The sequence below is a fragment of the Macaca mulatta genome, chromosome 13 (assembly GCF_049350105.2).
Source record: "Macaca mulatta isolate MMU2019108-1 chromosome 13, T2T-MMU8v2.0, whole genome shotgun sequence".
NCBI lineage: Eukaryota > Metazoa > Chordata > Mammalia > Primates > Cercopithecidae > Macaca > Macaca mulatta.
This window is the reverse complement of record NC_133418.1, coordinates 92,429,045-92,442,638: the sequence shown is the minus strand read 5'-3', so window position 1 is coordinate 92,442,638 and position 13,594 is coordinate 92,429,045. Positions and strand designations below refer to the sequence as shown.

The window sequence follows — 13,594 nt, the reverse complement described above, 5'->3', positions numbered from 1 at the left end:
GCTGGAGTGCAGTGGTGCAGTCTTGGCTCACTGCAACCTCTGCCTCCTGGGTTGAAGCGATTCTCGTGCCTTAGCCTCCCGAGTAGCTGGGATTACAGGCATGCACCACCACACCCGGCTAATTTTTGTATTTTTAGTAGAGACGGAGTTTCACTATGTTGGCCAGGATGGTGTCAATCTCCTGACCTCATGATCTGCCCGCCTCAGCTTTCCGAAGTGCTGGGATTACAGGTTTGAGCCACCGTGCCTGGCTGAAAACTTAATGAATTATAAAGTGTTATTTTGTTTTTGAAGTTACAATAAAACTACATGATGAACAAATTGCATAATTAATGAAACATCTGGCATGCTTGAGTATTTCAAAAAATCTCCATTAATATAAGGAATAGGGCTGGGCTCAGTGGCTCACGCCTGTAATCCCAGTACCTTGGGAGGCTGAGGTGGGGAGATGGCTTGAGCCCAGGAGTTTGAGAGCAGCCTGGGTGGTGTGGGTATTCACCTGTAATCCCAGCTACTGTGGAGGCTGAGGCAGGAGATTGATTGAACTAGTGGAGCCCAGGAGGTGGAGGCTGCGGTGAGCCCTGATTGTGCCACTGTGCTCCAACCTGGGGACAGAACAACACTCTGTTTCAAATAAATTAATAATCAGGAATAAGGCAGTAGTGGCTCTTGCCACTTTTTCATCTAATTTTATTCAAATAAACAATATTTATACATACTTTGTGAGGATTTTGTGAAATTTTGAATGACATAAATAGAATCACCTGAGGAGTAAAGATTAGTCACCATTTGTTTTATTTTTCTTTTAACTAGGCTTTTTAATTTTAACTCTGCAGGCTTTAGCATAGTCTGATCCACAGAGTTCACAACAGTGGAGATTTTCATACTAAACTTTTAATACATTTGCTCTAACATTTTTTAAAGGATTATTAATCTTGTTTGTAGTTGAGTCACATCTAGTATTTAAGCAGAGATGTTTTGAGGTTTATATGCCACAAAAACTGCTTAGGAATTTTCTCCACCTCACTTCACCCCACATATACCTAGTACATTTCTATGGCCTAGTTTAATAGGGTCCACAAAGCTGTGGCCCAAGAAGAATGTTAGTTTATGTTTGTTTTTAATAAAGGCTCTGGTATTCCGTGAAAGATCCAGCAGCGCTTTAGTTAGATTAATGATATAATATACCTTGAAAGAAATACTCAGTATAAAGAAGGCATTCAGTTTTATCAGATGAGTGTTTTGCAAATGCTATCTATTGGTCTTCGGACTCTGTTTTAACTTTATTAAGTATCCTTCAAAAAGCAGAAGTTTTAAAATTCTAGATGTAATCTAAATTGTCAACGTCTACATATTTTTTGTTGTTGTTTTTTAAATACCGTCCTCACGGCCCGGCGCGGTGGCTCAAGCCTGTAATCCCAGCACTTTGGGAGGCCGAGACGGGCGGATCACCAGGTCAGGAGATCGAGACCATCCTGGCTAACACGGTGAAACCTAGTCTCTACTAAAAAAAAAAATACAAAAAACTAGCCAGGCGAGATGGCGGGCACTTGTAGTCAGTCCCAGCTACTCGGGAGGCTGAGGCAGGAGAATGGCGTAAACCCGGGAGGCGGAGCTTGCAGTGAGCTGAGATCCGGCCACTGCACTCCAGCCTGGGCGACAGATCGAGACTCTGTCTCAAAATAAATAAATAAATAAATAAAATAAAAAGTAAATAAATAAATACCGTCCTCACACAAAGTCACATAGAATACTCCGTTTTCTTCTAGAAATTTTACAATTTTATGTTTTATGTTTAGGCTTTTTATTTTTTGCTTTCAGGATAATTTTTTTTCCTTTTCCTTTGCCTGTGGATGTCCAATTGTTCCTACACGTCGTTTTTTTTTTTTTTGAGATGGAGTCTCGCTCTTACGCCCAGGCAGGAGTGCAGTGGCGCCATCTTGGCTCACTGCAAGCTCCACCTCCTGGGTTCACGCCATTCTCCCACCTCAGCCTCCCAAGTAACTGGGACTACAGGCCCCCACCACCACACCCTGCTAATTTTGTTTTTGTATTTTTAGTAGAGACGGGCTTTCACCGTGTTAGCCAAGATGGTCTTGATCTACTGACCTTGCGATCCACCAGCCTCAGCCTCCCAAGGTGCTGGGATTACAAGCATGAGCCACCGCATCCCACCTTCCTATACCATTTTTTGAAAATACTTTCCTTTTTTCATTGGCTTCCCTTTGTAGTTTTTCAAATATCAATCAGTGATATTTGTTTTGGTCTATGCATACACTTCTTTTTTTTTTGAGACAGTTTTGCTCTGACGCCCAGGATGGAGTGCTGTGGCGTGATCTCGGCTCACTGCAACCTCCGCCTCCTGGGTTCGTGCAATTCTCATGCTTTAGCCTCCTGAGTAGCTGGGATTACAGGCCCATCACCATGCCTGGCTAATTTTTGTATTTTCAGTAGAGATGGGGTTTCGCCATGTTGGCCAGGCTGGTCTCAAACTCCTGGCCTCAAGAGATCCACCTGCCTCCGTCTCCCAAATTTCTTTGTTTACAGGCGTAAGCCACCACACCCAGCCTCATTTGTTCGTACAGTGTATTATATAGAATTTATGTTTTTGTCTATTTTTGTGCATTACCTCAGTGTCTTAGTTCCCTTATAGTATTTTTTGAAATCTAGTAGCGTAGGCTCTCCACCTTTGTTCTTTTAGAGTAATTTTGGCTATTTTAATTCCTTTCCTTTTCCTTATAAATTTTATAATCAACTTACTGATTTACCAGAAAAAAATCGTTTTGAGTGAGATTGCATCATTCTGTAGATCAATTTGGGCAGATGTATTGCTTATTTGGCTATGTCAGAGAATACAGTTAGTTTTATTTCTTCCTTTCCTATGCATATGTCTCATGGGGTTCCCCTCCCCGCTCCAGTTGTACTTGTTTGGACTTCCAGTATGCTGTTGAGTACATATGGTAAAAGTTACTCTTCCTTCTTTTTCTCAATCTTAATATCTTATGAAACATTGTTTTTCATAATTAGATATGTTACTAGCTGGAACTCTTTTTTAGATACGTGATAGTAAGTTGAGGAAGTTCCAGTTTGTTTCTAACTTGCTGAGACATTTAAAAAATTATGAATGTCTCTAGATTTTGTTAGATGTTTCCCTGCATCTGTTGAAATGATCATAGGTTGTTTCTTCTTTCATCTGTTCATACGTTGAAGTATATTGGTGTTTTCTAAAGAGTTGGGATCTCACAATGTTGCCCAGGCTGACCTTCATTTCCTGAGTTCAAGCAAGCTTTCAGTCTCATTCTGTTCTTAGCTGGCCCAATCGGCATATGCCACTACACCAAGTTTTTTTTTTTTTTTTTTTTTTAACTGTCAGTTAATGTGCATTCTCAAGATAGACACCCTTGGTCATAACATATCAATCTGTTTATAACTTGCTGAATTTATTCTCTGAAAGAGGTTGTGTAATATGTGTATTGTCGCTTACGTATTTGGTAGCATTTGCCATTGAAGCATCCTGTGGCTGGAGTTTTCTTTGCCCCCAAAATTTTCAACTTATTTTCTAGGTCTTGGATTATTTAGGTTTTCTCTTCTTGAGTGAGCCTTGGTAATTTTGTGAAGGAAGTTTTCCTTTACATTGTTGAATTTGTTAGTTGAAATATATATTTATTAATGTTTATAGGATCTATAGTGAGTTTACTTCCTTTATTTCTGATGTTGGTAATTTTTATCTTTTCTGGGGGTCATTCTGGCTAGAAGTTCATCAATATTATTTTCAAAAAAAGCAGCTAATAGATATTTTTTCCTTTCTACTTTCTGTGAATTTAATTTGATCTTTCTGGCTTAGATAATTGATTTTAGACCTTTCTTCTTTTCTAGACCTTTCTTTTCTAATACAAGCGTTAGACAATGTCAGAATTGGCCTATATAGACTACTTACATTTAATGTAATTATTGACATGCTGGATTAAAATTTATCATTTTGCCAGTTTTCTATTTATTTCATCTATTTTGATTCCTTTTTAAAAATCTTTTTCTGTTGACTTTGAATTAAGCAACTTTTAAAATAATTTCATTTCCATTCTTATTTATAACTGAATTTTTTATTTATTTATTTTTGAGACAGCATTGGTTTGCTCTGTCGCACAGGTTGGAGCATAGTGGTGCAATCTTGGCTCTCTGCAACCTCCACCTTCTGGGTTCAAGCGATTTTCATGCCTTAACTTCTGGAGTAGCTGGGATTACAGGCTCCAGCTATGCTACCACACAGGGCTAATTTTTGTATATTTTGTAGATGGGGTTTCACCAGGTTGACCAGGCTAGTCTCCACCTCCTGAGCTCAAGCAATCCACCTGGGTTACTGTCATTATAGGCGTGAGCCACTGTGCCTGGCCTGTAACCGAAAATTTTTCATATTAGTTGTCCTAACTTTACAAGATACACCTTTATTTAATCACATTCTATTTTCAAATATTATTCCACTCATGTATAATGTCAGAACTTAACAGTGTAGTTTCAATTCCTTTCTTCCATCTTTTGTGACATAGTTGTCGTGTTTTTACTGTTTATATATGCTATAAACACGCAATACTGTGCAGCCTTTTATGTATTTATATATTGTTTTGTTTTAGGCAGTCTTTTTTTGTTTGCTTGTTTGGTTTTTGAAATAGATTTTGGCTCTGTCACCCAGGCGGTAGTGCAGTGGCGTGATCGCGACTCCCTGCAACCTCCGCCTCCTGGGTTCCTGCAATTCTCATGCTTCAGCCTCTTCAGTAGCTGGGATTACAGGCCCATCACCATGCCTGGCTAATTTTTGTATTTTCAGTAGAGATGGGGTTTTGCCATGTTAGCCAGGCAGGTCTCAAACTCAAAAGCTGTTCTTTTGCCTTAATCTCCTGAGTAGCTGCAATTAACAGTCACACGCCACCATGCCCGGCTAATTTTTGTATTTTTAGTAACAATGAGGTTTCACCATGTTGGCCAGGCCGGTCTCGAACTTCTGGCCTCAAGTGATCTGCCTGCATGGGGCTCCCAAAGTGATGGGATTGCAGGCATGAGTCATTGCATCTGGCCTAATTTGTCTTTTTCTTGCTGTTAGACTGAGGGTGATGCTCTTTTCAGCATTCTGTATCTTAGGCATAAGCAGAATTTGAAGAGCATTCAATTTTGATACATAAGAATAATTTGAATCTTAATTTTTATGTGTCATTATCAGTAGGGAATGTTTACAATAGCATTATTTGAGAATGGAAAAAATTATAACTCATTTCATTATAAGAAGTGCCTTGTGATTTTGAAGTGTTTTTTTTCTGTAGCTTCAAAATCACTTCCGTATATACTTGTCCCTTAGTTTTGTATTTTGAAGGAAGCTTGTTTTTGAGTGTGTCTAAAATGGAGTCAAGAACAAGAATTCCAAAAGAGATGAAAACTATTACCTACCTAATGAAATAGTGAATACCAAGAACTTGTTTAACTTCCTTATATTGTGATAAGTTACTGCTTTCAGAACTACTTAAAATCGTTTAATTTTTAATCCTCTCTCTTATAGTATCTCTCTCTCTCTCTCTCTCTCTCTTTCTCTCTCTCTGCAGGGGTGCTTTCCAGACAGGCCAAGGACCTCTTGATGCCCAAGTGAAGCTCTTAGAATTCACTCTGGAGCAGAATTTTGAAGTCGTTTCAGTTAGTACTATTTCTGCTGTGATAGAATCTGTTACATTTTTAGTGCATCACTATATCACTTGCTCAGACAAAGTAATGTCAAGAAGTGGATCAGATAGCTCCGTGGGTGCTCGAGCATGCTTTGGGGGACTCTTTGCCAACCTGATTCGTCCAGGTGATGCAAAAGCAGTTTGTGGCGAAATGACAAGGGATCAACTCATGTTTGATTTGTTAAAACTTGTTAACATTTTAGTGCAGCTGCCTCTTTCAGGCAATAGGGAATACAGTGCAAGAGTGTCTGTGACCACAAATACAACAGATAGTGTTTCAGATGAAGAAAAAGTCTCAGGAGGCAAAGATGGCAATGGAAGCAGTACCAGTGTTCAAGGATCGCCTGCGTATGTTGCTGACTTAGTCTTAGCCAACCAACAAATTATGAGCCAGATTTTGTCTGCTCTGGGCCTGTGTAATAGCAGTGCCATGGCAATGATAATTGGTATGTATTGAGAATATTAATCTTACCGTTGTCTCTGGTACTATAATTGTTTTTTTTTGTAAGCAATATATGGATTCATTCTCTTTTTACTTTGTAGTGTAAAACTGCTTTAAGCTTTTCATGACTGATTTTTATTGGTGAGGACTTTTGTATAGGGGCTTCAATTAATGAATTAAAGTGAAATATTGAAAAATGTTATGTCAATTTGGTTTTTTTTTTTTCTTTTTTATTGAGATGCCTCCCAGATTCAAGCAATTCTCATGCCTCAGCCACCCAAGTAGCTGCAACCATAGGTGCCTGCCACCACACCCGGCTAATTTTTTTTCTTCCCTTCCATGAGACAGAGTCTTGCTCCCAGGCTGGAGTACAATGATGCGATCTCAGCTCACTGTAACCTCCGCCTCCCAGATTCAAGTGATACTCCTGCCTTAGCCTACCGAGTAGTTGGGATTACAGGCGTGTACCACCATGCCCCTCCTAGTTTTTTGTTTGTTTTTGTTTTTTTTGAGATGAAGTCTTGCTGTGTTGCCCAGGCTGAAGTGCAGTGGCATGATCTCGGTTCATTGCAACCTCCGCCTCCTAGGTTCAAGCAATTCTTGTGCCTCAGCCTTTTGAGTACCTGGGATTACAGGCATGTGCCACCATGCCTGGCTAATTTTTTGTATTTTGGTAGAGATGGGGTTTCGCCATGTTGGGCAAGCTGGTCTCGAACTCCTGACTTCAGGTGATCTTCCCACCTCAGCCTCCCAAAGTACTAGGATTACAGGTGTGAGCCACTGCACCCTGCTAATTTTTTTTTTTTTTTTTTTTTTTTTTTGTAGAGACGGGATTTCACCATGTTAGCCAGGCTGATCTTGAGTTCTTATTTCACATCATTTTGTGTTAAAGACAAGTATTATTTGTTCACATTTGCTTTGAAAATAAAACGTAAAATTTTATTCATACTGTAACATTTTCTGTGACACATATCAGTGTTAAATTTATATGCTGTTGCTTAACTTTTTTACCTCTTTGAATGTTAATACATTACATTAAATTTTTAAAATAATTGAACATCTGTATACTGTGGCAAAATCTATTTCTAATATATTTTTACCTGGTGGTATATTTTTCTTTGTCAGTGTATAGGAAACAGCCATATCTTCCTTTTGATTAGATTAAAAAGAATAGTTACATGCTGGTTTCACTTATTTTTCTATTTATGTCCTCTCTTCTTGACGTATATAGCTAGTATGTAGAGTGATGTTCTCAGTCATGTAACAGAACAACCTATTTTTATTGTTGGTGATAAAGAGGTATCTCATGTAAGAAGATAGCCATAAACCATGCTCTACTGAATATTGTCATTGATATTTTAGTCTCCAGGAGTCCGTTCGGGTTATGTGTAGAGGGTATAAACAGCTGTTATATGTTAATTCTTCAGCAGTTTTGGAAAAAATGGCTTTTCAGCTTCTATATTTTAATTTGTTTTCACCATGTTGGCCAGGCTGGTTTTGAACTCCTGATGTCAGGTGATCCACCTGCCTCAGCCTCCCAAAATGTTGAGATTACAGGCATGAGCCACTACGCCTGGCTGGATATATATACTTTTAATCTTTTAATGTGGAATCTTTTATTTTTCCTAGGAGCAAGTGGATTACATCTCACTAAACATGAAAACTTTCATGGTGGGTTGGATGCTATATCAGTTGGGGATGGATTATTTACCATACTGACAACCCTTAGTAAAAAAGCTTCTACAGTCCACATGATGCTGCAACCAATTTTAACATACATGGCCTGTGGATATATGGGCAGACAAGTAAGTTCAAGCCAACAACAATTGCAGTGATTCAAATAAATTTCTGGCAATGTAAGTGGAAAATTATAGGACAGAGACAAATAAGTGTATTTATTATATATTGGACAGTGAAAAGCATCAGTGCAAGAGGGCTATGGATTATTAATAAAAGTTGGAGAATAAACTTTCTTTGAAGTGGTATTTTCAGAGATGACCACAGTAATACAAGAGTAAAACATTTATTGTGTCTCAAGAAGTTCTTCTTTTTTTCCTAAAAATAGCATAGTGTAATACTGAGGTGTTCTCCATAGATGTTACGTAAGAAGATGTAATGTGAAATTTTTTGAAATTTATGTTGTGTATTCAACTTTTTTTTTTCCCCATTAAAAGGGATTAGGCTAATTAAAGAAAATAGGTTACAAAATTTTTCCTTTTTGTATTTCGTTTTTACAAATGAAATTATAGGAATCAGATTATTTTACTTTCTTGTCCATTTCCCATTTTGAAATGCAGATATTAGAACAATTTCTTTTGTCTTCTATATAGCAGTGTATAATTATCATTTTTGTAAACATTTGTTGAATGTGTATATTTCTCTATTAGAAAATACAAAGGTACTTTAGATGGTTAAAATTTTAAATGAAATTGGTATCTAAATGCACATAAAGGGAAAAGATAATGGATGAAGACAGATGCTTTAAAAAATTAAAATCTGAGTTGAGGAAGATGGTTTTTTCTTATTCAGGTAAGATTTCTTATGTATTTTGGCAGACATTTTGTATTTAGTGTATTTAAGGCTGTCAGGTTACAAAAATTAACTAGGAAGGAATATTACATGCATTGAGTTTAGTTCTTATTCGCAGGAGTGTATAAAGTCATAATACACATATTTCATTTTTTAGGGCTCTCTTGCTACTTGCCAGTTATCTGAGCCATTATTGTGGTTCATTTTGAGAGTATTGGATACTAGTGATGCCTTGAAAGCATTTCATGATATGGGTAAGCTAATATTTCAGTAACTATCATTTAAGTGTAGTTATGTGATAGTATATTACATTTTCATTTTTGTAGTCTTTTGTGGAAGTTTACTTTTGATGTTGAACCATCTGTCCTGATACCGATTTCATTACTTATTCTTTGTAATTTAGGTGGTGTTCAGCTCATATGCAATAATATGGTCACTAGTACAAGGGCTATTGTGAACACTGCAAGAAGTATGGTATCAACTATTATGAAATTTCTTGACTCTGGTCCAAATAAAGCTGTTGACAGCACATTGAAAACAAGAATACTAGCTTCTGAGCCTGACAATGCCGAAGGGATTCATAACTTTGCACCCCTTGGTAAGAAAAGTGTTATTAAATCTTATGTGAATTTATTCAGTTTATTAGCTGGTATGAAACAAAATTAGTTGAAGTCAGTTGATGATATCATATATTGCTATTTTAATTACAAACAGTTTTTTTAGAGGTAGTGGATAGCTCGGCATTCTACTTACGAGAGGGAATTTTTTATTTGTTTTGAGATGGAGTTTTGCTCTTGTTGCTCAAGCCAGAGTGCAATGGCACGATCTTGGCTCACTGCAACCTCCGTCTCAAAAAAAAAAAAAAAAGTTTTGAATTTAGGTATTTACTTTTTTATCCAGTTTACGTAGTTTCTTTTTAATTTTTCTTTTCATATTTCTAAATCATAGACATTGACATCTTAGAATAAAGATGATTATTTTAAAGGTGGAGATATATTGGACATTGTTTTTTACTTAGAAAATTATGGAGCTACGTTTATTGCTGTATCTTTAGTTTTCATGTATCATATGAGTATAAAGTAGCAGTTAATAATGAACTTGTCACCTTGCCAGTTGACAGGATTTCCTAATGTTTTGTGAATACCTCTACAGTCATGCTTAGGATACTAAGTACATTACCAGCATCAGTTGTTCATGTTTTCAATTAATTTTTCTAGTTTAATTTTATTCATATAGATTTTAAAGCTTTGTTATGTTTCTTTTGCAAGTTCTTATTTTATGTAAAATATCTTCTCTAGGTACAATCACATCTAGCAGTCCTACTGCCCAGCCAGCTGAAGTGCTATTGCAGGCCACACCTCCTCATAGAAGAGCTCGCTCTGCTGCTTGGTCCTACATCTTTCTTCCAGAGGAGGCTTGGTGTGACCTTACCATTCACCTTCCCGCAGCAGTGCTGCTTAAGGAGATACATATCCAGCCTCATCTTGCATCTCTTGCAAGTGAGTAATATTTTATAAAGAAGCAACATGAGAGCAGACTTTAATTTAGAAACATTTGAAAATAAAAATATTTAGTAAGCAGAAATACACTTAGGTGTGATACCAGAGTGTGTAACTTCTGAACAGTTTTTAGTGAAATAATTAATACTACCAAGTCATTTTAGTGGAAATGACTGTTAACCTCAGACAAAAAGATTATGTGATGAAGTCTAAACAAATATGTTCCAGTTATATATTATTTTGCTTTCTCTTTTCTCTCAAATTTACTAAGCCTCAGTATTAAGCTGAAATGAGTTTATTACACTCCCATTTTTTACCATGTTAGTTTTTACAGCCCGGATCTCAGTCCTAGCCTTGTAATATGAAATTAGCATAGATTTGTGTGCCTGCCCTCCAACTTCTTTAGAAGATAACTATCTTTTTGAATAATATTATATTTTGACTACTTCAGTGTGATTTTAAGATTCATACTGTGTTTGTTGTAATATGGCAGTATCCTTGTAATGTTGTATTGTTTATTTGATGCATGTTCATTGAATACATTTTATTGAACTTTGTAAGGCAAATAATTAAAAATAATTTTTACGAAATATTATCACTTAAGAGCACGAACTCTTTCAGGTATTTATAAAGAATATGAAATACTCATTTGCTTTTTTTTTTTTTTGAGGCAAGGTCTCTGTTACACATGCTGGAATGCAGTTTTGATATCTCAGATCACTGTAGCCTTGACCTCTGAGGCTCAAATGATCCTCCCATCTCAGCCTCATGTATAGCTGGGACCACAGGCGTGTACCACCATGCCTGGCTAAATTTTTGTGTTTTTTTGTAGAGATGGGGTTTTGTTATGATGCCTGGGCTGAAGCGATCTATTTGCCTTGGCCTCCCAAAGTGCTGAGATTACAGGTGTGAGCTACTGTACCCAGCCCATTTTGTATTTTATATGGTTCACAAATGCTTTAAATATAGTTACAATTTTGCCAGAATTGTTTAAATTAATACATATGCTTACATTTATGGATTGATTCTCATTGCTATCAAATATCACTCAATAATTGCATGAGGAGCTATGGGAAATTTTGTAGATTCCTGGCATCTTTGGAGAAAACAGTTTTTTCTATGTATTTGCAAGATTAGACTGATATAGCTTAATTACTTGTGGCATCCACACTCCTTAGATAAAAAACAGATAATATAAAGGTAGAAGGAAAATATGCTAATACAGAGTGTTTTAGGAGGTCAGAAATAACTATATTAAAAGGCAAAATATAAGTCAATATAAGACTTACACAACCTCTAAAATTGGAAAGTGATTGCTTTTATTTGGAAAGCAGAGGAGTTAGTCATAAGTGGTGGCTTTTGAAGTTCAGCTGGATTTTGCACATGGGAATTGAAATAGGAAGCATATTACAAAGGGGGAACTCCTGTGAAAAATTAATTGGTTTAAGTGTTCCCTACTTAAGTGTTCTTGATTAAGAAATTTGGTTTTATTATTGGATTAGAGCAGAAGTTGAAAATATGTTGTGATATAGTGGAAATAACAGTCTTTAGAAGCAAACATGAACTTGAATCTAAGGTGTGATATTTGTTCCTGTGGGAGCGTGGATTACTTAATCTGTTTTTACTATGTCTGCTTGTGTAAAATGTAGGTAATACTTTCCTCAAAAGGATCTGAAGTGTAAATTTCAAAATTAAGTTGACTGTCTAGTAATCAGTGTAAAGCTGGCATGTAATTCCTTCTTATTTTACCACTGAAATTAAAAATAAAACCAAATTTCAAAGGCTTTAGTTGACATATATTTATTATATGGGGTTCCATGTTAAGCTAGAAAGAAATAATTTTCTGGTAGTAGTTCCAGTTGTTTGTTCACTGGGGACTCCTTAAATTTCAGCAAGAATTGATTTTTTTAAAAAGTCCTGGCCAGGCACGGTGGCTCACGCCTGTAATCCCAGCACTTTGGGAGGCCGAGGCAGGCAGATCACGAGGTCAGGAGATGGAGACCGTCCTGGCTAACACAGTGAAACCCCGTCTCTACTAAAAATACACAAAAAATTAGCTGGGTGTGGTGGCAGGCGCCTGTAGTCCCAGCTACTCGGGAGGCTGAGATAGGAGAGTGGCGTGAAGCCAGGAGGCGGAGCTTGCAGTGAGCCAATATCACGCCACTGCACTCCAGCCTGGGCGACAGAGAGAGACTCCTCCTCAAAAAAAAAAAAAAAAAACCCCAAACAACCAAAAAAATCCTGTGGATATTTGGTTTAATTTGAAAAGGAGACTGGGCGCAGTGGCTCACATCTATAATCCCAACAGTTTGGGAAGCCGAGGTCAGGAGTTCGAGGCCAGCCTGGCTAACATGGCAAAACCCTGTCTCTACCAAAAGTACAAAAAATTCCTAGATGTGGTGGCACCTGCCTGTGGTTCCAGCTACTGTGGAGGCTACGGCAGGAGAATCACTTGAACCTGGGAGGCGGAGGTTGCAGTTAGCTAAGATCGCACCACTGCACTCATTGCAGCCTGGGCAACAGGGCAAGACTATCTCTCTCTCAAAAAAAAAGGCAATTTCTAAACTCAGCTGTGAGGTTAAAATCAATGTTTAAAAAATATCACAATCTAGTAGTAATATAATAATTGGTAGAAAAACAAGTTTTGTTACATTTTCCCCCCAAATTATTTAAAACAGTCAACCATAGCATATTAATCAAATGTAGTTTCATATTATTTGTGATAATTTTGAGTAAAGTAGAAATGATGATATAATTACCTATTTGTCTGGTTTTATTCATAGGGAGCATCAGGTACATGTGCTTCACACATCTTTGGTTCCCTTTTTTTAGGTGAATATTAGACTGTTTAATTTTTATTGTAGATCAAATATTTTGAGTTGAAAAGTAGCTCCAACATTAATTATGGTGAAAGTCATTGTCGAACTATATTTTGTTGTATACATTTTCTTTTTACAAGTTCATGATGAATACAATTGTGAAAGCTGCTATTTTCCTGGGATTTTTAACTAACTGTTCAATCTAGTTTACTTTGTCTGTTGTGATGATTCCATTTTATTTTTATAGCCTGCCCTTCCTCAGTGTCTGTTGAAGTAAGTGCAGATGGGGTAAATATGCTACCTTTGTCCACGCCTGTTGTCACAAGTGGCCTCACCTACATAAAAATTCAGCTTGTAAAAGCCGAAGTAGCTTCTGCTGTCTGCCTTAGACTACATCGTCCACGAGATGCCAGCACATTAGGCCTTTCACAGATTAAATTATTGGGGCTCACTGCTTTTGGTACCACCTCTTCAGCAACGGTTAATAATCCATTCCTTCCATCTGAAGATCAGGTATCTAAAACAAGGTATGTTTTGTTTCCTATTATTTAAAAAAGCTTTCTGTCCTTTTTTTTTTTTTTTTTTTTTTGGGCAGGGTTG

The 13,594-nt window shown here is 37.1% G+C and overlaps 1 protein-coding gene across 33 annotated transcripts in view; it reads left to right on the top strand.

The window, feature by feature from the left end:
* Positions 1 to 13,594, top strand: part of BIRC6 (baculoviral IAP repeat containing 6) — a 255,908-nt gene that overhangs the window by 132,280 nt on the left and 110,034 nt on the right. For all 33 annotated transcript variants that reach the window (XR_013402861.1, XM_077959773.1, XM_077959772.1 and 30 more), the window contains 6 exons: positions 5,589 to 6,151; positions 7,777 to 7,952; positions 8,834 to 8,930; positions 9,080 to 9,274; positions 9,975 to 10,175; positions 13,242 to 13,521. Coding sequence is in view for 32 of the 33 variants with exons in the window: in XM_077959773.1 (XP_077815899.1) it covers positions 5,589 to 6,151; positions 7,777 to 7,952; positions 8,834 to 8,930; positions 9,080 to 9,274; positions 9,975 to 10,175; positions 13,242 to 13,521 (1,512 nt within the window). In the remaining variant the exon portion in view is untranslated. The remainder of the gene's footprint in view (positions 1 to 5,588; positions 6,152 to 7,776; positions 7,953 to 8,833; positions 8,931 to 9,079; positions 9,275 to 9,974; positions 10,176 to 13,241; positions 13,522 to 13,594) is intronic.